This window comes from Coturnix japonica, chromosome 13 (assembly GCF_001577835.2).
Source record: "Coturnix japonica isolate 7356 chromosome 13, Coturnix japonica 2.1, whole genome shotgun sequence".
In the NCBI taxonomy this organism is placed as follows: Eukaryota; Metazoa; Chordata; class Aves; order Galliformes; family Phasianidae; genus Coturnix; species Coturnix japonica.
In genome coordinates, this window is record NC_029528.1 from 4,160,784 (window position 1) to 4,188,497 (window position 27,714).

At 42.0% G+C, this 27,714-nt stretch overlaps 1 protein-coding gene and 1 long non-coding RNA gene across 3 annotated transcripts; both read right to left on the bottom strand.

Annotated features, from left to right (window-relative positions):
- Positions 1 to 476: 476 nt before the first annotated feature.
- Positions 477 to 16,538, bottom strand: GFPT2 (glutamine-fructose-6-phosphate transaminase 2). Of its 2 annotated transcripts, none has more exons than XM_032447358.1 (19): positions 12,583 to 12,716; positions 11,856 to 11,963; positions 11,133 to 11,231; positions 10,339 to 10,464; positions 9,727 to 9,785; positions 9,066 to 9,200; positions 7,488 to 7,549; positions 6,833 to 6,912; positions 6,418 to 6,535; positions 5,551 to 5,714; positions 5,343 to 5,438; positions 5,146 to 5,243; positions 4,695 to 4,815; positions 4,305 to 4,462; positions 4,062 to 4,176; positions 3,334 to 3,461; positions 2,531 to 2,698; positions 1,967 to 2,128; positions 477 to 1,342 (listed from the first exon to the last, which is right to left on the bottom strand). In XM_032447358.1, the coding sequence occupies exons 1-19, from the start codon at positions 12,671 to 12,673 to the stop codon at positions 1,298 to 1,300; spliced, it is 2,133 nt and encodes a 710-aa protein (XP_032303249.1). In that variant the 5' UTR covers positions 12,674 to 12,716; the 3' UTR covers positions 477 to 1,297. The 2 variants fall into 2 exon arrangements, with proteins under 2 accessions (XP_032303249.1, XP_015731241.1); XM_015875755.2 differs by lacking the exon at positions 12,583 to 12,716 and adding an exon at positions 16,400 to 16,538 and having other exon boundaries at positions 657 to 1,342.
- Positions 16,539 to 19,719: 3,181 nt separating this feature from the next.
- On the bottom strand, positions 19,720 to 26,524 carry LOC107320160. The gene is made up of 5 exons (XR_001558148.2): positions 26,399 to 26,524; positions 26,040 to 26,135; positions 25,714 to 25,818; positions 21,932 to 22,024; positions 19,720 to 20,043 (listed from the first exon to the last, which is right to left on the bottom strand). It is a non-coding gene; the product is annotated as an uncharacterized LOC107320160 (long non-coding RNA).
- Between the last annotated feature and the right edge of the window lie 1,190 nt (positions 26,525 to 27,714).

Here is a 27,714-nt window from a genome sequence, read left to right on the forward strand (position 1 = left end):
GGCCTCAGCGCGCTGACGGACAGCAACTCTGACCAATCGCGAGCCCATACCGCGATGCTCAGCCAATGGCAGGCTGGAGGCGGGACAGAGCTGGCGCTATATAAGGCAGGGCAGCGGGGAAGGACCGCAGTGGGAGCGGGCAGGCTCAACCAATCCAGGCGCGGTCTCGGCCCTCCGGCGTGATGTCATCACCACACGTCAGCTTGTCACCGCGCTTCTGACGTCACCACAGGGCAGCGGTGGCACCAAAGTGGGACTGTAGGTGGGACTGTCTCTCCAGCACAGCAAAACAGGAGCATTTATTCAAATACACCCATAGTGCTCTTTACCAAACATACGTGCCACACGTGTGTTTTCTTATATGGTGATGTTCAGTTCTTGACATAACACAACAGCCCTCCTCCTTCTGGTGTCAGAGCATTGGTGCATACAAATGACTAAGGGGAAGGAAAAGAAAAGCCCCAAGACAAGAAGAATCTGTATAATATTTTCTTTAATTGCATATTAATTACATTGTACACACTTCAATCATAAGCACCTTTTGGAAGGTACCCTTATTTTGGCAGTTCCCTTATTTAATTGCCCTGTACAAAGCAGGCAATGAGATACAAAACGCTGCTGGGCCTTCTCATGGTGTTACAGCTGAAAGCAGGAGGAGGAGCTAAAACACAGCTGAGAATTGACAGCCACAGGAACTCTTTGCAAAAGGTGGTGAAATACAAACCAGGTGTAAACCATAGGAGAGGGGGGTAGGAAGATGGGAGGAAGAGAAGAACCTATTTCCAGTTTGAGGATGTAGTAGAAAAACCCCTATAAAACTGTACACAAACTTGCCATGAGCGCTGAGCATGTCAGCTCATTATTACCAATGCTATCGATAAGCAACATACTAAAAAAATAACTTAAGAAAAGCTATACAGTTGTACTTATAAATACTTTATCTTTAAAACTAGTTAAGTAGTGTAGGCTAAAAAAAAAACGTTCACAGTTACTCTGAAGAGAGCTGTATATATATATATATTGCACAGTAGAAAAGTTCATTCAGTATATCATGTGTAAACAATGATTTTTATCTTATCCTTTGGCAATTTTGGGACTTAGAAACATTTGCTGTGAGCAAAAGCACTTGGGTAACAAGGCACATTGGAAGCTTTTAAAGCTGCAAGGTAAATCCTTCTGACACCTGCCAGTTATCACTCTCATTCCCTTTGAAAAACGTGTACCTATTGATTCAGAACAACACATTTCCACAAGCATAACAGAGTCTGGTAACAAAAATATCCACTGTTCTTGGCTGTTATTCTACAGTAACCGATTTGGCCAGATTCCTTGGAAAATCCACCTAGAATGAAAAGACAGGCTTTCAGTGCGTGACAGAACACAACTGGCATTCTTGCTTTTGTGCTGTTTTGGTTTGGTGTTTTTTGCTTATTTAGAAAAGGATTGCTACTGAGTTCTGCTTTATTCTGGACTCGCTAATGCACACAAAAGAGTACGGATCTGTACATAACTCACTGTTGAATGCATCCTTACTTGCAAAAACCTCCCAACAAATCTGAATATATTGTTTTGCATAGGATGCCTTTCCAATGGGGTCATCATTACCAAACTGACACACCTAGACAGAGTCAACAAACTAAGCCATAAAAAGTAATAAACTGTCCTCTGTTAGAGTGCAATGTCACACTTCAATGCTTAGCTTCCGGAATAATATTATCTGCATTCTTCACAAATCAAACTAAGCAAACAATCTTTACATTTTTTAGAACCACCTTCCACACCAATTCAAGAAAAGGCTGAAGAATTGGCAGTGAAATGCCACCTCTACTACTACACTAAGTACCAGTCGCAGCAATTATTCTAGTTCTTTGTTAGAAATGCCGTATAACCTTATATCTGCCTTAACATTGGTAGGAGGAAGTGCAAAACTGCTCTAACTGGAATGCTATACATAGAAAGCACTTACATCATATCCTCTGAGAACAGCCAGGTGGAATGAAAGCAACTGGAGAGGAATAACACTCAAGATTCCTTGAAGGCAATCAACCGTATGAGGCAGCTCAATGGTTTTGTAGGCAAATTTTGAGCTTTCCGTGTCTTCCTTAGAACACAGGATGATTGGACGACCCTGAAAATAAAGTTCTATAGTTAAGAGCTGGCTTAGAGCTGCTCTTATATATTAGTTCACAGTCTATCTGTAGTGTATTTGAAAAATAACAAAGATAGCTAACCAGGATAATGTTAGACCTGCATAATGGTTTTTGCCATTCACAGAAAACATTCAAGTCTCAAGCAACAATCAGTACAGCTTTAACATTATTCTCTTTGATTCCAGACCACAAAACATCTACATATGACCACTTATCTCTACTGGTGTTAAACTGTGAGCTATGATGCTAAAATAGCACCTTAATCATAACTTTTTAAGTAGAAAGAAATGCCATTACCATCCTGCCTCTGAAACGTATTCAGCAAAAATCTAGTGTGCACAATTTCCTTCCCTACAACACTGCATTACTTTACAGCTTACCTGTCGAGCTGTGACCTGTTGCAGAGCATTCTGGCACTTGGTGAAGCAAGGATCCTTCATTATGACCATGATAACCGGCATTTGTTTATCTATTAGGGCTAGTGGACCATGTTTAAGCTCACCAGCTAAGATACCTTCAGAGTGCATATAGGTGATTTCTTTTATTTTCTAATGAAACAAATGCAAATATCAGAAAGTTAGAAGTAAATTAGACTAGAAATACAAGCTGCAAGCAGCAAAACATCCATCAATCAAATGCAGTTGCTATTTTCAAGGCTAGAACAGACACTCCTGTACACTGAGATCTCCAGCAGGCTGCCGGTAGAAATGGAGCTTACTCTTGCTCATGCACACACATTTGCAGAGAATTAAATGGACTAATCAAGAGGAGTTTTTAAGAGCTTAACATCTAGCACCACATTTTTAACTTCTATGAGAGATGGATACAGCTCCATTACATGAGGATATTTGTAATTAATTTAGCAGTTTCCTGCATGAACATCTTGCCTGAACGCCAGCATACTGAATGCAGTGTTTTAGGAGGACATTTTCAAACAGGCCAACATTTTAAGTCATATTAAGTTGTAGGGTTTTTTAATTTTCTAAATACACTCCTTAAGTGTATTTAAGAATGACACCAAATTCACCTTATGTATGTGTTCAGTGCAATAGGATTAAACATTCTAGTTATACATGGCAGCAGTTTTAGAACAGTAGAATTAAAATGTAAATAAATATGAGAAAAATTGCTGCAGAAACAAAAGCTCATTTCAATTAGTATCCAAACTTTGAGAGATTCCTACCAGAGCTCCTTCCAGACAAGTGGCATAATTATATCCACGACCCATAACCAGCAGTGACCTTTGTTTGTATAGTTCAAGAGCCAAGTCATGTATCTTCTCATCCAAGGACAAGACTTCTTTAATCATCTCTATTGGAGCACATAAAAAGCACATATAGAAATCTCCATCAACTGGAAAAAAATAGTATTTCCTAGCTTTTTGTAGTATGATACTCTAATGGCTTTTTATAACAAGCCATTAGCATAATTCAGGCATTAACTTTCTATCTGTACAATTTTGACAGTGCTTTAAACATGCTTCATCCAGCCTTACATAAAGTAACAAGTTTAAGATGACTATTAGTTTAAGCAGAGACTATGCATCCCATTTGAAATACTAAAGGAAGTTCCAAACATCTGTTTTAAAGTCAGTTTGGATTAGTTTTGTTTCATCTATACCGGTTTAAAGTGAAAGGCATTATAAATTTTAGATTACGTGTGTAGGAGATCAAGGAATAATTCTCAAACAAAGCTCTCCTACTGGAATTCTCATCTTCCTGCCAAGTTTTTTGGATGTCTATTTGTAAAACTGGCAAGTAGTGTAGAAGCTAATAGCCTATTCTTCTTACATTACCTACTTTTCAAGGAGAAAGAAAGAGTGAAACAAATATTTATAAGTTTTTTCTTGAGTAATATTTTATATTTCTATATTATCCATCAAACAAGATACCAAAGTAAGTATCAATATACCTGGCAATGATTTTAGTCCACTAATGATTTCCCTTCTTCTTTTCTGCAAAGAAATTCTGTCTTCAGACATCATGAGGCCAAACATCACAAGAGACACAAACTGGCTGGTATAAGCCTGCAGAAAAAACAGAGCATTTAGCATGAAGTGAATTAGTACGATCTCAATCTGAAGTGCTACAATTAAAACTATAATTGGATTACATAGTGGTAAAGTATGAAAATCAAACACCAAACAGCTGTTACCTTTGTGCTTGCCACACCTATCTCAGGTCCTGCATTGATATGCACACCACAGTCAGTCTCTCTGGATATTGAGCTTCCAACTGTGTTTGTGATGCCAACTGTTAGAGCACGGCGTTCTTTGCAATACCTCAAAGCCATAAGTGTATCTGCAGTTTCACCTGGAAAACATTCACAACTTGACTTAAAGTTCACATGGGATAGCAACATCTGAAAAATACTACAGAAGAAATTATTGTGTTCTGAATAACTGTATCCCTGCTCAAAACAAACATTTCAGCACTCACTTATTATCTACGTATTTGAATCATCCTCTTTTGCAACATTCAGAAAGTAATAACACTGTTTTTCATTTCTCTTTAGTTTGCACTCAGTAAAACAGCAGCAGCTCACCTGACTGACTTATAAAAAAGCAGACGTCATCTCTGAACACAGGTGTGTTCCTGTCCAAGAAGTCACTAGCAAGTTCTACCATCACGGGTAATTCAGTTAATTCTTCCAGTACTTGCCGAGTCTGTAATGAAGCAACACATGATATTTGTTAATATCACCACCCATAAATACTTGACATGGAAAGAGTGAGAAAGAATCTGAACTGATTCCTACTACAAAAATTGACAGTTCGATCTCACTGAGGTGAAAAAAAGTTACTTTTCTAGCATGGTAGACAACAGCGCTGGAGTTTTAATAAAGAATATGGCACAAAGGCAGATTAAGCAAATGCTGTAACCCCTCAACAAAAAGCAAAGTTTGTGGTACAAAAGGAAAAGCAGATGAAGATCTGTTGTACTAATCTTCCAACAACTAGGAGGTATAGATACATTACAGCTAAGGCTGAACGTACAGCTACTGCAGCATGATAACTGGTCCCACAGCCAATAATGATCAGTCTTCGGCATCTTCTGATTTCTTTTAAATGGTCCTTCAGGCCCCCCAGCAGAACTGTGATTAAACAAAAGAAAAAGTATGTATTGTATTTTCCAGTTAATATACTTAAAATCATACGTGCTCAGTGCAGCTTGAATGCCTGGTCTGAGTTACCTGTGCTGTTCTCAAAATTCACCCTGCCTCTCATAGTGTTGACAACTGATTCTGGTTGTTCAAAAATTTCCTTTTGCATGAACGCACTGAAGTTACCTGTTAAGAAAAACATTACAAGGTCATGCTTATCTATTCATATAGTTTGTTATTTGGAAATTGTTACAGTTACAAAGAGAATATGGGCACTCGTTTACATGTTTCAGCTCACCCTTCATGATTTGCTGCAATTCCATTTGCAAGGTTTGAATGACCCGGGAAGGATCATCACTGGCTGAACGCTCCAGACGATGAATTGAAAGCTTCCCATCAGTCACTGCTGCAATGTCATCATCTTCCAAGAAAATTACTCTGTTGGTGTGCTCAATGATAGCACTGCAGGAAAAAACAAACCTGACATTTCAGTAAGAGGTGGCAGCAGCACTCCTCAAAGCAATTAAATACGCCATATTACATGTCTAGCCCCACTTCTATCTTCCTTTTGGAGCTACCTGCAAACAGAGCCATCTCAAAGGAAATGGCTCCATCTGCTGCTCCTCCTGCACTCTCACAGCAAACTGGAGCAGGAGGCTCCAGCGCAGCTACTCACTTCAGCGAATTTGTGCCAATATGATTTTGCTTCTTGTGATCTTGGATAGATCCCCGAGGTAAGGATCTTGCTTTTGAGACAAGTGTGTACCCACTACCTGGGTTCTGCTTTAGTTTGGAACTTCACCACTATTTCTTCCTCTGATATCCCAGATGATAGCTGGATTAAAATGCCAAAAACAACACCTAATTATAGTCCGCCCAAAGAAATGCCTGATAGTGGCTATTTGTACCACCTTCCTGCACCAGATGCATTTTACATAGAAGGCAAGGAGTTAATCAGCAGACACTGCACCAGTAAACAGTTCAAATGCTGTTGTCAAGCCTCTACCACTCAATTGTCTTATCTCACAGGCTGAATGAAGTAACTCTGATAAGAAGCTATCCTATTAGGACAGAGCTACGCAGCAACAAGACAGCATCAGATTTCCAGAACCATCTCACCCTAAGAAAAAGCAGTTCTTTGAGAGAAGTTCAAGTGCTTTACTACCTTGCATCCGAAGCAAAGAAAAATTCTACTGCCTTATCCCCAACAGCATGCAGGCAAGTAGAGCTGTCCAGTCTTTTCATTCGTGAATTGCACATGTTCTTCATATTCTCAATGTTGCCTATTGAAGAAATGAGGCACTTTAAATATAAAACCAGACTTATTCAAGTTGGAGATTACAGACTATACAGGTTAAAGTTACCACAGCTGCACAGTTATGCAAATACTTTTCAGGGGAAGGGAGCACTTTCACAGGAACTACACATTCAGCAGTGTAAAAACAGAACACCTTCAGATAAGATATTTGGAGCATCAGCAGGTAATTTTATAGTACAAAGACTAATTACATTTGTTTCCAATCAGAAAGTAACTAAAATTTTAGCTCTTCAAAACACCATAACTAGATTTATCAACTTACATGTTCTGTATAAAACAGGAATCTGTTCAGTGGAAAGTTTGTACTTGCTTCTAACTCCAATGAGCAAAGGACTCCCTCTCCTGCAATAGGAAAACATCCAAGTTTATACAAAGAAAGCTGCATGCAAAGAAGTTATAGGAAAACTGTGAAGATGAAAGACAATGTCCCTTTTAACCTAAATAGGAAGATCCTTCCCAAATCTGATCCTAATATTATTACATGACAGAAACTGTATAAACCTGGTTTATTTAAGACTCTCCAAAGCTTATTATATGACTAAGTGCCATATGCTTTGGTGATTCCTCCCCGATGATCTACATCCAGATAGAGGGAGATGTAAATGAAGGCACAAGTTTGAGAACCATTTTTCAATATAGCTCACTTTAAACCGAACTAGCAATAGTTCTTTACTATCAAAATATTATTCCACCCTTGAGTATTTTATATATAGCCCCGTTTTAGACCACAGAAGCAATGAGCTTTCCAGTTGTATTACAAAACAGTCTTTATCTTCAAAATAAATTGTAATTAAATAAATAAATTTGTACCTTACCCCTTCCATCCCCTTTTTGATGAAGCAGAAATATTAGCGTAGTCTTATAATGTTTTTAACCTAATATGGCATGAATTACACATAAAATGGGCTTTTACTAACCTGGTAGCAACAGCTTCACCTGGATAATGGATGCTCTTGAAAACCAATGCAAAAGCACCTTCCTGGAAACCATGGAGACAGAAAAAAAAAAATCCTGAACAACTTATCTCAATTAGTCGTGCCTCATATAACTGGGGCCCCTCTCCCTGAGGAGGGCCCAAAGGAAAGCTTTTAGTACTATCTCTTCCTGAAGCGCAGACTGCACCTTTAAAAGGATTTGGTCACGTAGCAGAACAAGCTAACACAGTGCAACAGCTGAAAGATCAGGAAGCAAGCACTTAGGCGAGATAATTTGTCTCCTTTTATAAATAAAAACAATACCTTCCAATACAAGGATTAAGGAAATCTCAAGAGAGTTATTGATAATTAACATAAAAGTTGAGTTACAAATTTAGTTTTAGTAAGAATATGCACACACAGGTTTGTCTATCATGCATTTTAAACTAAAATTCTGCAGCCACTATTTCTAGCTTAAGCAGCAAAATCTCATTAACGTGTTTACCAAAACAAACAAAGGAACCAACAAATCCCCTTATCCACAACAAAAACAGGAACGAACAATCAAGAACTCCACACTATTAATGCAGCTTGCAAAATTGAGAAGTGAAGAAAGGAAGAACAAAAGCTCTCCCACCCTGCAAAGAGATGGTAATGCTCACTCCTCTTACAATGCTTTAGTCTGAGACTACTCTGCACTTACTCTTGCAGACAGATAAAGTTACCCTTCCTCTTAACTAGGTTACTGCACCACTATTCCCTCCTGACCTTCTCAGACCTTTGCTTCATGTGTTTTCCAGCCCTGCCGGAATACTACAGAGCTGCTTTAGAGAGGAGGAAGAGGTCATAAAGAGTGTAAGAAACTGCAGGAAGGGGAGAGAAACCATGTGCTTGGAGATTGGGGTAGGAAACAAAGCAAGCTTTCTCCAAGTTTGCAGTGCATCTATCAAAGATCTTAAGCATTCACAGTGAAGTAACAGTAGATTACCACTTCACAGTTTGGGAACCAGCTAAGCCATGAATCATTACAGCTTCTTAGATCTATTTCCAAACTTTGGAGCCAAGGCATCTTATCAGACAAACTTGAATCACAGGAGTGATTTAAGTTTTAAAAGATCAGAATAGTCTAAGAAAGCATGCCATCCCTTGTGAGAGATATCAAGCCCCAGAGGCTCCATCAGTCACTTCAAACTTAGTTCCTTCACTCAAAAACCATGATAAACTCTTTCTTAAATAAAAAAAATAATAATAATAATTTAAAAAAAAAACACTAAAACTTATTATAACTAAAAAGTTAAAACAAACCGAAAAAACAGCAACAACAAAAAACCCACACACCCCAAAGCCACCCACCACCTTCTAATGCAATTTAGAAGTAAGCGCTGAAAAGCCTTTGAAGTTCCCAAATTTTTAATCTGATTTCTTGCTCTGTTAAGCATCCTCCAGAGGCTGAAGAGCAATTTTTGCAGAATCTTCTAAGGAATCCTGCAGAGGATGCTGAGGCATAAATGCAGAATCTTAAGGAACATCATAAATAACTTACATTCAGTAGAGGAGGAGAAAAATGAACCTCCCACTTACCAACTGTTGAATAACTCTTTCTACCAAAGCTGAAAAACTGGTGTCTTCACTCTCTCTGTTGTCATACATATATTTGATCAGCTTAGGGATCGTTTCTGTATCTGTTTCAGACTCAAATTCATAGCCTTTGCTTTCCTGAAACATCATATATATAGGAAAGTAAAAGATGATTAGATGCTTAGGCAAGAAACACTTCATCTGTCTCTCACCAGATACTGCACAGTAAAACAGACTGCTCAGAACACTGCACTGTAGTAGTTCACACATATATGTGCATACCTATCTATACATACAGATAGATACACACATACATATATACACACATACGTACACATACCACTACAAAGACCTGTCTTGTCATCGCTTACACTCTCAGAAACACTTGCTTAGCACCTGTTAAGCCACGAGACAGGAGGGAACCCACTCCACACACACTTTCCATCAATTTGAGCACAATGCTACTCTGTAGGTAATTTGCATGAATAGTTAGAAGAGCATACTGCAACTCACCATCTAAGTATCTTTCTTAGACTATCTCACACTACTATTTTATAACTGACATCAAGCACCTTGAATTACAATTCTAACAGTCATGAAAGACCAAACAGCAGATGGTAGGGTATTTACTTTCAGTTTTAGAATCAACAAGCCACAAACTCACCAGAAATTTTCTCAGGTCTTTGTAATTTGTGATGATTCCATTATGGATAACAACAAATTCTAAAAGAAAGATAAAGAAATAATTAAATACACATACATAAGTAACGGAAAACTAAGATATTTAATTCAGAATACACAACTTGAGAAAACAGCTTAGTAGTACACTAGGAACTACCTGCTATCCTTTTTGGACCTACAGTTTACTCTAATGTACAGAGCAACAAGATGAAGTTTGGGGATTTTAAAGGCATACAACAGTTGTTCCAAACTATACACCCAAAAGAAGAGCACCAAGACATGCCTTAAATCTTTTTCCAGCCATGACAATACTGATGCATTTAGCTTTTCCTTATCTTTTAAAATAGAATGTTTTCCTTTGACTAACTTGCATCAGACTTCAAAGAACAGACCTCTTAAGCTTTTTACAGTACTGCTTTAGCCTCAACGAGGCTATTTTATTGTTCAAGTGTCTAATCTAAGTAGAACAGCAAAAACGTAGCCCTAGTATGTGACATAGATAGCCTCTTTTCTTACTTGCTTTAGGGTATTTGTACTGTGTGGATTCAAGGACTTTAAATCTTTACAGTTTCAAAGTGCTGCAGAGGATACATACCGTTCCCTTTATCTGATCTCTGAGGGTGACTGTTTATTGCACTTGGTACTCCATGGGTCGCCCAGCGAGTATGAGCAATTCCAAAATGTGTTTCAAAATCTGCTTTGGAATCCAAGCCATCTTGTTCTATACACAAGAAATTCATCTGATTCAATATTTAAAGTTGAGTCTGTCTCTCACTCACACAAAATTAATAAATAAAACTCTAAGAGAATTCCTACAGCAAAAAATCTAAAAGTTATCTCCTGGCTACTTTATAAACCATTTGCTTACTTGACATTACACTTCAGATAGTTCAGGCAGCCGTGATTAAAAGTTTGTTTGGCAAGACTGAAGCATTCTCAGCCAATACTAACAGCTAGGCCAATAGAACTCATTACCACAAATAATAATATAAACTTATTAAAACACAGCTTCACAGATGGAAGCACAGCATAAAGCAGATTGCAATGGCAGCCACCTGCTTAAATGCTCATACATTCTGTCAGAGTCCATGTTCTGACATTTCAGCTACCAAGCACAGAAATCACCAAAGTAAAGCAGCAAGGGAGCCCAAGTACTGAACAAAGAGGCAACTAAACGAGAGGGGAAGTAGACTGATAATTTCACAGCATGGTATCTAGAGGCTGGATTGCTTTTCAAGTGCAGACTATTTAACCAACATTAGATTACATATTGTAGCTATTTCTGCTACAAAATCGTAACAGCAAATTTCACAGTCCAACTTCCTGCTGAGATGCAGATATTACCTGGCTGGGTGGCCAAAGTAAAGGGGTATTTTTAAAGGCACTTACTGTACAACTCTTCTTCCAGGGCCTTTACTTTTCCTCTTTTCTTGACCAGTTTGATAAACCTTTCCTTATCTTCATTATTATTTCCATCAATTGCCACTCCTGTAATATGGGACACAGACACATGTGCCATTGAAAGCACGAAATACACTGGATGAGAAAATACAACCGAGCACATGCAGGTGCAATGGTTATTTGAAAACTATCCTTCCCAGAGAAATCTGTCACTAAGCCTGCATATGTTCCAATCAAACTGATTTTAAATCACTTAAAATCAAACCAGGTTGACATCTAACCATGATGAAAAAAAGTACAAGGTTCACCTCAAATTGTGCTTGAGGATACACTGATATATTTTGTCTGGTAAAATTACAAAACTCACATTAAAAGTTCAAGCTTCCTCATCTTTTCACTAGGACTTACAGGCACCAAAAACAACAAGGCACAAACTAAATGACCCTCAAGTCTTCTTCCTCACACTTCATTTACTTTGCTTAGGTGTACTAAACTTCAACCACCATCTGATTCCAAAGCTGAACACCCAACTGGAAATCCTGAATAAAGCTGAAAGAAACAGCTCCAAGAACTGAGACAAATAGTGCTGATCTTTCAATCCGAAAGACAACAGTGAAAAATCTGATGATGCTGAAAGCACCCAAGAAGTCACAGAGGTAACATACGTAGCTATTGGTTGTTAAAAGTGACATGTTGAGTTAATTCACATACCTGCAGAGTCGTATCCCCTGTATTCTAGTCTCTGTAATCCTTTTATCAGGGTTTCAAAGATTTCCTTCCGAGTCCGAGGCACTCTGTAGTTCAGATAAGCAAAAATTCCTGTTTAAAGAGAAAAGCAGAAGGAGGATTAAGAAAAGCAAATTTTGTTTTTAGTCATTATACCTTCAAACACAGCTTAAAACTCTTTACTATCAGCATTACAGAGAGGCCCTAGGAGGATACCACCTCTCATTTACTGCAATTCTTGCTAATGGGTTTTTGAATTGAAAGAGCTCAAACACAATAAATGAATCAAGAGTATCACAGTGATCACAAATACAAACTTTCCTGGCTGACTTACTCTTCCCATAATACCCACCAGGAGTTAAACAGTTGAGAGAGCTTAAAAAAAAATGAAATAATTCTACTTTTCATGAAAACCACAGCTGAAAATGGGAACATCGTGATCTATTTCATATCCAAATCTAAAACGAGACATTCAAAGAAGGCACATATTCAGCAGCCCTACCACAAGGCGATTTTTGTAATCAAAGGCACAGCCCTAAATACCCATGGGTAGGTACTAAGCACAACACTATTTTTGAAAGGCTCCAGCTTAATCTAGTACACAACAGCCACTTCAGCAGGAAGGGAACAGGGAGGCCAATATAAAGAAAGGGCAGAAGTCAAAAGGATAAGACAACAAAGGAAAGAAACAGAAGATGCAGAACAGGCTCACCCAAAAACCAAGAGCTCACCCCTGGCGCTGCCTCACACAAAGCTGCTGCCAAACCCTGCACAGACATCGGATCCCTTCGCCTGCCCCACATCACTCAGCTCAGCTCCTACAAGGCAGCACAGGAAAGGCACGCACTCCCTCCTTGCCTACTTGGCAAACAGAAGGAGCCTGAAAGAGCCCGCACGTCTGACCTCGCTTCTCTTCAATAGGCCACTCATCAACCAAGAAGCAGCTTTTTTTTTTTTTAGGTTTTGGGTTTTTCCACCACCTCCCCCCTATACACACAATGTTTTTTTTCACCTCTTAAACTGAGTTTGTTGCGGTAACATTTTATCTTTAGCAAAGGTTTAACAAAAAAAGCATCACCTGCAAAGGAAAGTACAACTATTTATTTCCTCTGCCCACTACCTCCCTGGGGAGTCGTCTATCTATAAAAGTAAACTGTGCCCTGATATTAACCCTTGTAAATCTTCACCCCAGTATAACAGAGAAGTCTGATCTCACTGTTTCAAGGTCACAGAAGCCAGACTTAAAGAGCTCAACAGATAAGCAGTTTAGAGACAAGCATTTTAAGTAGAAAAAGCCTTTGTTTGAAATTCAACACCCTTTTCCCCTCCAATTACAGTAGGAAGAAACAGCTACAATGATGCTCCAATAAATCTTCTACATACATATTATTGGGAATTTGGGACTACTTGGTCTGAGGCCACAAATGCTGCTGATCTGACAGGGAGACCAAGGGACTGTTACATTGTACTCTGCATTTATCATGGAAGGATTAGAGGCTGCAACACAGATTTCTGCTTAATAAGTGAGATTTATGAGGATCTTCGCCTAATTGTTTCTAGAAGCCCAACATTAATGGAGATATAAAGGTACTTAAAGAGGTATTTGGGAATTTGAACAGCAAAATACTGTTCTTCATGGATGCTTTGAAAAAGTGTGCCTCCAGTTATATAAAGCCACCTTAGACTGAGAGCTTATTGATCATTTTTCCAGACAGACATTTACCGTTCTCTGGCAGTAACCACGAACCTCAAGAGCAGCATTCTTCAATACAGATTTCTCAACATCATTCCAAAACATTGCTACACACCTCGTTTCAGACTCAGCTCTACTTTCTAGGCCAGATTTCACAATGTATTTAGGACACATTGGGCTTGTGAGTTTCATGTGGCATCTTGGACGATGCAGAGCTCCAGGAAAAACCTTCCTTTGGGACCATCCTCACAATGCTGTCAGTGTGCTGCGATTGTTAAAGGGATCCTTGTTTGCAGGGAGCTGGGGCTGAGCTCACACACGTGAACCAGGGGAGGCTCAAAAGTCACTGGGGCCCTTACAACAAAAGCAATAACTGCAGCCTGACTTCTCAAGAAACACATTAAGACCCTTTGACTTAAAGGAAATCAATCTTGCTCTCAGCACTGTTTCTCTGCTACTTCTCTGCTTCACAATAAACCCACTCGCCTATTTTCTTCTCTACTCAGTCATCGTTTTGACTAGATTTAAAGTACATTGCTCAGCACGCAGAGAAGCAACGTTTGATAAAGAGCTCTTATAGCTAAACTCCTTCTGGAAGCAAATCAGCGTGACTGAATCCTTGATGAATCATAAAGAGAGGTCTGTGATGCTAGAAGTCCCTTTATAACAGCCTCCCCAAGCTGTTGGAGGCCATTTCCAGAGCTTGCTTCTCCCCAATAAAGACCCAAGTGTTCTCTAAGTTCATGCAATACTGATGCGATACACATCCAAGTGCTGGCACAACATAAGCAATGTAATACTTTCCTAAGCGATACAAACACATACTCCAATGAAATGACTTAAGGAGCGTTTTACCAGGGCATTGCTTTCTTGACCTCAGCGATGAGTCTGGTTTACAACTTTCCACTACTACCCAGTTTGCATAAAAGCAGAAACTACATCAACCATAACACAGCCTACCTTCAGGATCAGACACTCACAACAGAGGGTTGTTACAGACACACAAAGCAAGGATGTCCATCTGCATGCACACCATGGCTTTAAAGTTTCCCCTTTCAGGATTGCAAGCTGAGCACCAAGAAGAGCAGGAGGAAAAAAAAACATTCACTGAGTATTTTTTGTGGGAAAATTCCACAAGAATCCTTGCAATGGCAAGATTTCACCTAAATCAAGAAGGGGGCAGCCTGTGCTTGAAGTCTGAGCAGAAAATATTATTATTATTTTAAATAAATGGGTACCTTTAATGAGGTAAGCACAGCGCTGATGCCAGAAACAGCTCTGAAGCAGTCCCAGACACAACCTCATATCCTGACAAAATGATTTATTTCTTTTTAAATAGGTAAGAGTTTTAAGAATATTTTTTCCTACTTTTTTAAAAATCTGCATAGTTTTGCTACCCAGCCTTTAGATACATGAGCATGATAACATCTCAGCTTCGTTTCCTGAAGAGCGTGTGTATGTCAGTACTTCAGTACTTAAGGACATTGGCATCAAATCTTCTTGTGCTGCCTAAAGCGAGAGGAAACGTAACAGGACACATTTCTACTCCTAAACCTCAAAAACTCCCATGTCAGAGCAGTTGCAGCTGAAATTAGATGATCATTAGATCAATCCCTTCCTATTTAAACTATTCTTTGTGATTCTGTATATTCAGCGTAGGAAGGCGATTACAGCACAGCTTTTGTGTTAACAACCACCTTATTAAATGGGCAAAGATTTAATAGTTTGGGGAACAGACCAGTGATTCCCCAGGGCTTTTTACTCTCACCTATTCTGCAATATTTGCCCATTTTGCTACTGCTGAAGGTGGCGGATCTCCAGACACCGATGGAACAAACTAACGTTGTGGCCTCACTGTCTTTGTGAATTACTGCTCCATGCTGTTCCACACTGAGTCAGTCGCTCCACCCCAAGCTCACTGATCTACCAAACTCATTGAACAGCGTTAACACCCTCATTTCCCAACCATAAGTCTCTGACACCATCACTGCGTGCCTCATTTGCTGCCCATACCTTTGGTGTGCGCAGAGCCAATCTCTCACCTGAGGCTTTGGGGACAGCCACTGGGTCACGTAGGTGCTAGCTGGCACCTCCTGCTCCCATTCAAGCAAAAGGCTCCCAGGCAACTCGCTTTTTGAGGTTACAAAGAGAACGCAGAGGTAGGAGAATGCAGGTATACAGCTAAATAGCTCAAAAAGAACACTTTTGGGGAGAAAACCAGCTTTTGGTCAGCCTGTATCTCACAAAGAAGGTTTTGTCCGTGACTGCTAAAAATGACAGGCGCAGATTTTTCTCCTTTCAACAAAAAAACTTATCTCTGAGGTTCAGGGGAAGACTCAGGGAGGGGACAGGTGAAGTTCAGCTTCCTCTTCCCTCATAACCGGAATATATTGCATTAGTGGTCTTTGTGCCCTTTTCATCTCACCCACATCACACCTTGAGCAATCCTACACCGGATGCCGATATGATCTTCGCTGTCTTCACGAGATAAGGAAGGTGGATAAACTCTCACCAGCTAAGAATGAGACTCCATCACCGCCTTTGTTTGCAGACCGCAGGCTCTCCCCGGGGCTGAGCTCACAGCTTCACCCCGGCAAACACTGCGGGCAGCAGCGGGCGTCAGAGCTCGGGGCCGTTCCCCACAGCCCCGCTCGCCCCCTCTCCCCATACCCACAAAATGGACGCCCCCTCCCTTGGTCTCTCCGCCCCGCACCGTCCCGCTGATGCCTAAGGAACAAAGCAGCCCTCGTCCGGCTCCCGTAGTGGAGCCAGCGGCGATAACTCGTGTCTCCGGGCTGGCGCTGCCCGCGGCGCCGCGTCTCGCTCGGTCACTCACCGCACATGGCGATCCCTTCTCGCTGACAGGAAGCGCGGCTCCCACCCGGCTGAGGGCTCGCCGCCTTCTCGGCAGCCTCTTATAATGCGGCCACGCTGCCTCCGCGCTCATTGGCCGGGCCCGAGCCCCGATCCGGGTGCACGGCGGGGGCAGAGCTCTGGTGGAGGCGGAGGGGCCGCGCCGGTTCGCGCCCAGACCCCGCCCGGCTCCCCCTGCCCGGGGCGCCGCGTCTCGCCCGGCCCAGCGCGGGGCCGTGGGGCTGAGGGGGAGCTGCGGAGCCTTAGAGCGGCCATCCTGTCAGCGGGGAGCCTGCGGGGTGGGCAGGGGAAGCTGTCCGAGCTCTGCACCCCGCTCACTGGCATTTAAAAGCACTCCACAGCTCTCCATCACCGCCACAAGGGCCAGAAGTGATGGCTATCGGCCTGCGGCAGAGGATTCCCTGCAGCAACAGCCTGAGCTCCCGGCTGGGTTGTGTGGTCCTTCTGCCATCGCTCCCTTTGTGAGAACAGCACTGCGGAGCCTCCCAGTGCTTCAGTCCTGCGCTGTGTGCTCCTTCGGGCTGGACACAGACAGGGCATGAAGATGCACAGCCACACAGATGTGACCCACACAGCTTTGCCTTTTCTGACCGGATTTGTGGTGTTTTATCTCATCTCAGGAAGCCTCTTCTGAGCAAAGGAACAGCAGAGCACCAGGGCCTTGCAGCCTGCTGCTGAGGGAACTGCCATGCTGCTGGAAAACATAGCTCTGGCAGCTGTTTGAACACACACGATTCAAGCGTAGGGAGCTGTATTTTAACTGAAAAGCCAGGGCTTAGTTTATCTAACATCTCTTTTGGTAGAAAATCTTTATCAGAGGGAGTGATTGTGCCAAACTTTGTCACTTTTGCGGTTGATGGTAAGGTTGAACAAAGAATAAAGATCAGAACATCAACACTTAAGCTTACTAAAAAGCCCTGGTTCTTCCTTAATGTAGAACAGGAGTTTATAAAGGAAGTTACACTTCAATTTTATGACAAGATTTAAAATATTTTGAAGTCATAAAAAGAAAAAACAGCACACTATCAGAAACAGAAACTGTGCTTCAAACCAGCTTCTGAGAAGGAATACATCTACACACACTTTTACAGCCTGTGCATGCAGCATCCTTGATACCAGCCCCTTTAGTTTCCTTCCACCCACCCCTCAGAATGGGGCCAACCAGGCCCTGATTTGCCATGACTGCAGCCCCCGCTGTGCCACCAGGCGGTTCCTTTTGACACCATTCCTGTTTGTCTTGTTTTCAGATCACCTTGCTGCTCCTCTGAAGCAACCTCTGGTCTTGAGTTTCCCCAGGCCTAGCACAGATGGAAGGGGAAGTTACTCATCTCAGCCACGTGCATTAAAGGGCATTGTTATTTATATGAAATAACATAACAGGTCTTTTTTTTTTTTTGCTCTCAGTATAACATGGGTTTTAGTAACTTGTTAGCTCTTGATAGTGTTTTATTATTATTATTTTTACTCAATTATACCAAACTTATGATCTTTCATAAACCAGCACAGGGGCTAAGAAATATACACAAATACAGATGTACGATAGCTCAAAGTTTCACCACTTTCAGCTGTTCTCCCAGTGCTCAAGGTTACCTCCTTCATAGCCAGCCCATCTGCTCCTCAGCCTCCAGTGAATTATTTTAAACTACCACTGATCTCAATTTGTTGCTGTTCACGGGTTGGTGTGTCAGCACCTGGGAAGGCTCAGACCTCACTGCTGCTGCTGGTTCTGGGGTGGTAGCTAACACGTGGCACAGGCAGTGGGAAAGCAGCACTGTGGGGCTTTATTTAAAGACATCACTGCAACACTAATTAGCAAAGATCACAAATAAGAGCCCAGAGTTTCACTCATGCAAGAAATTTCATCTTCCCATGTGATATTCCCATGGAAAATGCTAAACAAAAAAAAAAAAGACTCAACTGAAAGTCTGAATTGCACTGATTAGTGGGTTAATGGACTGCCTTGATTACCTACCAGCCAACACTTCCCAGACTTATCTGTCTAATACCATTTGGCTTCTCCAAGATGTTTTGGAAGCGTATCAAAGAATACACATACTGTATTTTGGTGGGTCTGTGGCTTGAAGGAACACATTTTGCAGCACCCAAATGAGATTATCAAAACGATCCCATCTCTCATTAAAACCTGCTTAAGCCTACAAGCCAAAACACGTGAAAGTATCCTCAACTATAAACAATAGGAGCAGGATGTCTCCATTCTGCTGTACTCTGAAGTGCTCCTGTCAGGAGACTCCTTAAAAAAATTAGTGATTTTACAGAGTCTATGATTCAAAAGCTGCCATTTTTCTGCTTCAAGAGACAGGCAGCTGAGAAGCGAGTAAGGTCAAGTGATGCAATTTCACATGAAAATCTGAATGCAAATACAAAGTGATGCTCTAAAGATCAGAAATTTTTGCCCAGCTGCTACTTTCTTTTCTTCTGTCTTTGCACAAGTGAGCAAAAAAAAAAAAAAATAGGAAGTAATAGGGTACAATAAGGAGAATATTATGTCCCTGCTTTAGCATCAAGTAACAAGGGAGCTGCCTGGGGTGCTGTTAGGCAAAAGCAAGGAGCAATGAAAATCATTCTGCGTGGGGTTGGAAAGAAAGATTTCTGCTTATGTTTTTTGTGATCCTAATGCTGATAGTAGTTCTTACAGCGCTCATTATCTGCCCTGAAGAGCTTTCAGCAGCAGTTGGAGGACAAACATTTCAAACTGCATTTGCATAACCAAGAGATTCAGATACATTTCTATGCAGCTTGTTCTTTTCTGCACTAGACACCAAGGGACTAAGCTTCCTACTGAGGAGCTTTAGTAAATACAGAGTTATCCCAGAGAATAAAAGGACCAAGGCATTGCCATTAGTACACAGTGACAGATGAAATAATAATGAACTGTGATATGGAAGAAATGCAATAAATATTAGGAAAAACTATATAGGAGGAATAGGAGGAGCAGGTAGGCAATAGACTGGACTGCTTTATGGTCCTTTCACTAAGTGACAGTGCTCAGCTTGAGCACTGTCCTATGAGGCAGCACATGTGAGTGAATCTGGGTGTGATACAGAAGATGGTGGGTGAGCAAATGGAAGTTATTTCCAGTTTCTGTCACTAGAGCTGGGTGATAAAATTCCTTGTTCACCACCTTTTTTAGGCTGCTGAATGAGTGGTGCCTGCAGATTCTGAGAACTAATAACCTGCAGCTAGATTCATACTGAAATAAACAGCAGCAGCTCCTGTGTTAGTAATGATAAATCAAGGAAAAAAGAAACTGGAGAAAGGGAACAATAACAAGAATTGCCTCAAATCTTACTTCAAAATGTAAAAATCGAGAGACCAAAAGCTGCCTTCGTACATCCACCTTCCTCAGATGGACTCCTGCACCTTCTGCAAGCTTTAAATACTCCCAAGAATGATATTTGCAATGTTGAGAAGAGCTGAGCACTGTTATGACCATTGCTTCAGTTTTAACAGTGCTGCTTCCTTCCAAGATCTTCAGGATTATTTGATCTGCCAGCTTAATCTGATCTCTTCCTCTCATTTCTGCTTACTCTGGTGGCAGAGTGAGTGCTGTTAACCCACAGCCATTCCTTTTGAACTGTCTGAGGTCTGCAAATAGAGGAAAAAACAATGTGGGGGCTAACCTTGCTGGCACTCAAGGCAGCTGAGTGGTGCATGGCATAGCGCCTGCGTGCTCAGGACAGCACACAGCCAGGTCCCTCTGCATCCAGCCCAGCTCCACAGCCAGTCCTGAAGATGATGGCTGAGAATTAAGCATCCAGGACTTCATTCAGCGACAGCTTTGCAGCAGAAATGCCACAATGAGCTGTATAAGTAACATAAAACCAAACAGGCTAATTAGCTAGATTTGCAATACTTGAAAAACTCAAAGGTGCTTATAATAATCACCCATTTAAAGCACTGGGTTTAAAACAGCATTAAGTAGTTCCTTGAGTTTTTGATGTAAATTCCTCATAGCAGGAACTGCAAAGAACTTAATGGGAGATGGCAGGGAGAAAAAGAAGCTCTTGGAAGCATTCTGTAGCTTTTTCATGCGAGCTCGCTTTCGGTGCAGGATTAGTTTTCTCAGCATGTTGTGTGGTCCTTAGGTCAAGAGTGAAAAAGCTGACTGAGGGACACGGGTATCTGTGTGCCTTCCCCCACCCCTCTATTTCTGGCTATCAGGACCAGCCACTCAGTGTTTTTCCCATGTACAGGATCTCACAGACCATGTGGGGTTGGAGGGAGCAGAGCAGGCTGCTCTCAACAGCAGGAATACAGTGCTTCCCAATCTGCACCCACACTGCACAGCATGGTGAAGCACAACTCTTGTGCTGTTCTGGTTAATTCCTGCTCCCAAATGCATGAACCTGGCTTGCTATTTTGGTAAGAATAATTCCATTCCATCTTTTCCTGATTTGTTTTCTCAGCTTTCATACTTCAAGGATTTAAACTGGCCTTTGAAAGGAACACCTTTGAAGCTAGAAAATAGTTTTGCTGCTGGCTGCCCTCTGGTTTGCCCTTTAGACAGCTCTCTGGCAAGGAGCTTCTGATTTTGCAAATCAAAACCTGCTGTTCTCCAGCACACATACCAGCACTATCCACACAGCAAGAGAGGGGAGGGCTGAATAAAACCCAGCTTCCCCCACCCTCACGCGCCTCTACATGGCTTCTGCCACCCCTGCCTTGCAAGAAACTGCTATAGGAGGGGCAGGGAAGTGAGGTGCTGCGAGGATGAGGTGCTTCTGCAGAGCTCCTCGTATCTGCAGTTCCAAATGCAGATAAAACAAACCAACTGTCTACAAACAGCCCATGTAACAAGATGCATCTGTCTTTACCTCACACGTTCAAATCCACTGCCCTTATCATTTCAAGATAAGCATCAGAAGGTGACCTACTGAGAACTTCAGACTTCCCTTCTTCTCTTTTTAATACCGTTGATGGTTAAAATAGAGATGAGGCACTGCAGTATTTAGCACTGCAGCTATGGTGTTACTCTGTTTAGAAAGAGACTGGAAGTAAAGAACCTCATGCACAAACACTGCTGAATACCCACAAGTTACCTGAGATTCCCCAGCTTTAAGAAAGACATTAACATTTAATATGGTGGGTATGGGATACTATTGCTCAACAGCTGATGAGGTTAGAAGGAAACTCATCTCATATGTGAGTTGTTTCACAGATCTTCTGTTAAGGATTTCTTGCACCATCCTGAAACTTCTGATACTGATTACAGTCAAAGATGGGGCAAAGGCTGGAAATCCTTCTATCTTCCATTGGATTCCAGCATAAGAAAATGCTCTTTAGAAGTAAGGGATTAAATGAAAGAACTTCCAAAAACAAGAGCTTGGGCACACAGAGGTTGATGCCTTCACCCAAAGCATCAAACCTCAGAATCTTACACTCAGAGCAGCTGTAGTTTTCGCTAATATTCCACCCTATCACCTTCCCACCAGGGCCATGCAAAAGCACACTGAGATCCACAGCATTTTCTTACCTGCAAGCCAGCTTTGTGCTCTCTAACAACATCACACATCTTCGCACCCTCTCCACTCTGAGCACCCACCTCTTCTGAGCTCATACTGTGCAGCTGGTGGGAGAGCTAAGAGCAAACATGTACCAAGATATGTCTCCATCATTTGATGTGATATCTGGGCAGAGACCATCAATCCCAGTCCCACCAGCTTCTGTTCCTATGTTTCATTTTGAATGCAAGACATAAATCACAGCTACAGCTTCTTTGCCTTTTTTTTCTCCTCCCCAACAGCTTATAATGTTCTTTTTGTACCTTCTTCAACAAGAGAAAAATGGAATGAATTCTGTTTAAACAAAAGCATTCATTTGCTTAGACTGCCTCTCAGTGCCCCCCCCCCCCCATGTCTCTGTATAGTTTTCAGATCTGCCATAATCTACCCCTTGTCAAAGATCAGATTTGGGCACATTTGCATTTCACACAGGGGAATTCAAGAGAAACCATGTACAAGAACTCCTCAGAGAGGCAGATATGTATGTTTTCTATACATTAGTTATATCTTAAATGGTTTTGCTCTTAAATATTCTCTCCAGTCATTACATTTTTAATTTCAGGTCAAATTCAATATCCCCCCCCCCCCCCCCCTTTTTTTTTTTAAGCTCCGCAATTTGTCAGTAAACATGGACAGTCCTCAATTCAATTGACCAAACATGAGTGACACACAAAACCAAAGCAGCCACAGCCCATATTTGCACAGCTGCATGCACCAGGCTCTCCTCCACCCCCCACAAATACTCATGCCGCAGGACATGAGGAAAGCTGCTACTGCCAAGGCTGCAGCAGGGAGAGGGGAAGGTCACAAGTCTCTTTACAAGCCATGGAAGTCCCGCTCACATCTGCAGGGGAAGTCATGCTGAAATCTTAAAGCCATAACGGTGTTTGTATTGCTGGTTGTACAGCTTTACACACAGCATTGCCACAGCCTAAAGGAGCACCTGAATGCAGCACCATCACTTCAGATTCAGAGCTTGGCCTCTGCTATGTCATTATAGTAATGCTTATGAAATCAAATTTACCCATTCAGATAGGTGTTGAATTGAAGGAATGAAGAAGCCATCATTTAATCAGGATTTGTACACTTACTAATCCCAGTTTATCACGAGAGGTGGGTTACCTCTAAGCAACTTCAATGAACGCAGTTTTAACTTGGACAGACTAGAACACCACACAGTTACAAGGAATCCTCCTATATGGAATAATTATACCTTACATCAGGACTTCTGGTTCATTGACAGCATGCAGAGCTAAAAGAAGTCAGAAAGGGCAGCTTCAGTCTGTCACATGGTGCTGGATTTGGACTGAGAATTTCAGTTCTGGGAAGCAGCAGCGATGTGTTCTGGGGAAGGCTGGCTGCTCACATGGGCGCCAGCACTGACACCTTGGCACTAAGGACCAGACGGCTACTTTGCTTCTCACTGATTGCCATGAAGCGTCACTTGAGCATTAAACTGAGTCATATTAAGGAAATCCCAGCTAGGATTCTTCGCCCTCTTCCAAGAAATGGAAGATTATCATCTCCAATAATTACACATTCCAATTGAAAGAAGAAAAAAGAAAAATCTGGTTTCATTTTCTGAGTCACTTTGTTTACTGGCTGTTGAGGTGCAAGGAGCACAGATGTTCAGTGAAGAAGCACAGCACCTTCTCCATGCTATGGACCAGAGATGCAGGCAGCCGAGGTGTTAACCTCAGCCCAACTGGGGAGAATCATCAAGAAAAGCTCCTTTATGTCATAACTTCTGCTTCTAGGATGCTATGACACATAGGATCTGCTCCCTCCTTGTCTGCATAGGAGGAGAAAACAGAACTCAGCCAGGAAATCCAGGCAGACAGAGAAGGAGGAAATAGCAATTTTTCCTTCAAGCAACTGAGTCTCCCAGTTCCAAAGAAGTTTACCCAACTTTTTGAAAGTCCCAGGCGTAGCATGGCTTTGTTAGCCTGCATTGACATAAGTCTCAGAACGTTGCCCAGACTGTGGATGCCTCTGAAGCACCTCGGTGTTCACAACTCACACAGCTTTCAGAAGTTCACACTGGAACATCACGTGTGCCGAAATACTTCAGTAGATGAGGTTTCACATGCACATTCTCTCTCTCCACCTTCCCTTTATGTATGGAAAAGGAGGCTCTCCAAGTTGTTATTTGTCAGAAAAGCTGTTGGCTCTGGATGAGAGCCCAGCTCGCCCTGCAATGTAGCACTGGGGGAGTGTAACAGGATAGGAAAGTGCCACAGGGAGCAGGAACGTTTCTCATCTGAAGGCTGCTGGGAAAGCACACAGTGCGAGGAGAGGTGGCTCCTGGGGCATTCTGAGGGCACAGACCTAAAGGGAAGTGGCTGCAAAGGGTTAGAAATGAGCTGCCAGGAGATGGGGCCACTCTGCTACCCCCTACAAAGAGTAACCCTGAGCAATACATCCAGTGAGCTTTGCTCCCATCCCAAGTCAGGGTATTGCAGAGCAACAGTCACCATACAATTTATTTCTGTACAGGATTTTGTGCTCCCAATAGGAAAACAGGATCCTTGTTGGAGAAACTACACAGTTCAAACTTTTCAGGGAGTAAATTAACATCACCCATCTCCCTCCTTTTCCTTTAAGACACCAGCACAAATACAGTCTTGACTAGCAAGTATCTTGTTGGTGTTCTCCAAATAAAGCTGAATTCCAGAGAAGCCCTTAAGAGTTTTTCTCCTCTGTAAAGTCCCTCCCCCCCACCCCAATAAAGCAAACCAAGAAAAAGAAATTCAAGTGTTTGATTTTCTGTCCAGTCACTTTTTTGGTGAAAGAGAGCAAAGCAACCCTTTCATGCTGCTTGCAATGAATTTTCAGCTCTGTTTGCTTTGACTTGTAGCAAAGCCAAGGAATTAAAAAAAAAAGTCTGAAAATTTCCACTAATGAATTCCAGACTTCTGGACAGCAAAACCATCTGCTTTCTCCCAGGCCGTGTTGTCAACAACTGAGCACAGCTGTATGAAGGGCAACAAAATATCGTGCAGTCGCTTGTGTTTCTGCACCCCTACATTTGCAAGTTCCAGTGCTAAGCTTCATAGCAACATTCACTTCTGCAAAAGCTTTGCAACATTGCCCTGACTGCACTGGGCAGACAGGTAACATGCACAACCTACTTTTCACTGTGGTTTTTGTTTTTCAAGCAAAGCATACTACCAGGGCTTTAACTGTCTGGCCTGAGAGGCAGGAGCTGGGATGGTGCTCATCAGTGATGCCAAATAGCTCAGGGTCTCCTCTTGCACTTGAACAGCACAGTGGCTCTCAGAAAGATGGTGCATATAAGTAAAAGGATACTCCATAAGCTTATGGCATCTCTCAAACCAAATCATTGCACTGACACCACAGACGGCTGGGCAAATACTTTTGTCCACCATTTGTTTGCTCACTTGAAAGTGGTGCGGATGCCATGCAGCAGACTCTACAAGAGCAGAAGCCATCACTTCCCATTACACACATTCAAGGCAAAGAACACAAAGTGCAAGCATTACATTCTTTCCCTTTCTGAAAAATAGTATAGGTTTCATAGGGGTTTTAAAGAGGATCAGGACCTCCTCCCTGCCATATCTGCACACACCAGCTCCAGGATCCTGGTTGCTGTTTCAAGGGAAGATATCAGTGCTGAGATCCAGCAGCTACAGCACCAACCTGAGCCCCCCTGCATTTACCTCAGCTCTGCAAGTGAACCTTTGTACCTTTGGACATACTCAGCTGAAGGACTTGTTCCTTACATTCAGCTCACCTTCCTCATCCACCTGACAGCTCATATTCCTGGAGAACTCCATCATGAGACATTGCTTAAGTTAATTCTTGCATCTTGGAGAATCCTCTCCTCAAGTGCAACTTCCTAAATGCATTTAGAAAATAAATACAAGCTAAAAATAAAAAAATAAAAAAATCAGCAGAGCTAATATAGAGGTTTCAGTGCACTAATAAGAGAGCCACTGCAGAAGACCTTCAAATCATTCTTCTTAAGTTCCCTTAATTCCTTTCTAAGAGCTTTTCTTTTTATTAAGTACAGGGGAAAGGAGGACTTGAGATCAATGCTTAGAGGTTAGAAACACTCACCTAACACAGAGCTGGTCAGATGGTTCCAGTAAGAAATACTCAGCAGGTTGTGCTTTGGTTGTTACAGCTGACCTCAATTCATCTTTTCCAGGTAGGCTGGGAGAAAAAACACAACTCAGAACAGAGAACGCTTTCTCTCCTAATGGCAGAGCTCCGAGAAGTTTCCATAATCACTAATAAATGCCACTTCATTTATTCTACAGACTAACAAGATCCAAGACTCTGTTAGCAGCACAAAGAATTGCTTACTCCTTGCCTAAAGCCCAGTAGATCCCTATTTGGTTGCTAACACCAAACCACACTGAGCTTCCATCTAATCCATTAAAGTTATTGAAATATAAGAACAAAGGCAACTTCACCTCCACAGACAAAACCATCTAGGTCCAGCTTACAGGGCATAAATGCTTCAGCCCTTAAATATAGCTAAGGTTCACCCAATAATAAGAGCTCAGCCACACAGCAGAGCAATTTGCCTCATCCACATCAACTGAGAGCAGCTGTGTTAATTTACAGATGTAGAATGTAAGCTTCTCAAGAAAAAAGCAACATCACACACCTGCCTTGTGAACCTCAATTCTATTTTCCATACAGGTGGCTTAAGTAATTAGGAAGAGATCCGAGCTTTCAGAAGTAACATTTCTGAATGTTGCATCCATCAGGTTCTGCTGAAAGCTGCGCTTTCCTTTCAGCAGCTCAAAACTGAGCATCTCTTGTGGAAGTGCTCAGTACAAGCAGTAGGATGTGCTGCATGTTGCTGCAGGGAGCACCTGGCCCCACAGCTGTCCTGCATGTTAACCTATGAGGAAAAGCAGCCAGGAGCAAAGCTGGAGCCTGGTTCTTCCTTTCTTGTTCACAGTGTTGCTTTCTTGGGTGTTATTGCTTCGTATCAGCACCTGGAGAAGCAGTACCATCCTTTACCTGAGCCTGACTGCAGGGAGATCCTTCCCTCTGACAGTTCATGACCGTGTGTGTCTGTTCACACATCTGCCCATTTTCCTTCCATTCAACTGCCAGGAAGATTTCTAAGAAAGCAGAAATTGATGGAGGATTCAGAGCACAGAATTGTGATGCTGGAGGCAATATGCACAGTGTGCAGTTTGGGACTGTGAGCTCAGATCTGCATACGTGGTGTTTAACGTGCAGCAACACACATAGGAGCAATTATTCATAGCACCTACAACTCAACATCTTTGTTTAGTTTTAATGAGGTGAAGAATATGCAGAGGAGATAAACAGAGTACTCTTATTCCTGCTCATGGCGTGAAGGATTTGCCAAAGGCCTTAACAAAAGCAACAGCTGCTTTGCAATGCTGAGCATGGAAGTACCTCTGTGGCACCCTGTAGTATTGCAGCCTCAGCCTACAGCTGAACACAGAAGGCAATGAAATACATCTCTTTGCCATGCAAGAGGTCTCCCTGATGAACCAGAAAGGCAGCCCTTGCCCTTTAAGTATTTAGCATCTGAAGACTCATCTCTTCACACCTTGCCATTCTTACTCCAATGTTGTATTGCTCAGCACTGGAGAAACTGTACCCAAGAGGACACTCAGCACCTTTATTGCAGCCAACAAAATTAAAGGCAAAAAGTTCAGCATCCCCTTCTTCACTGTTTCTGACTGTCCTGTGCTGTACGTTATGGAATGGTTCAAAGTTGCAGTAAAACCTTCCCTTCTCT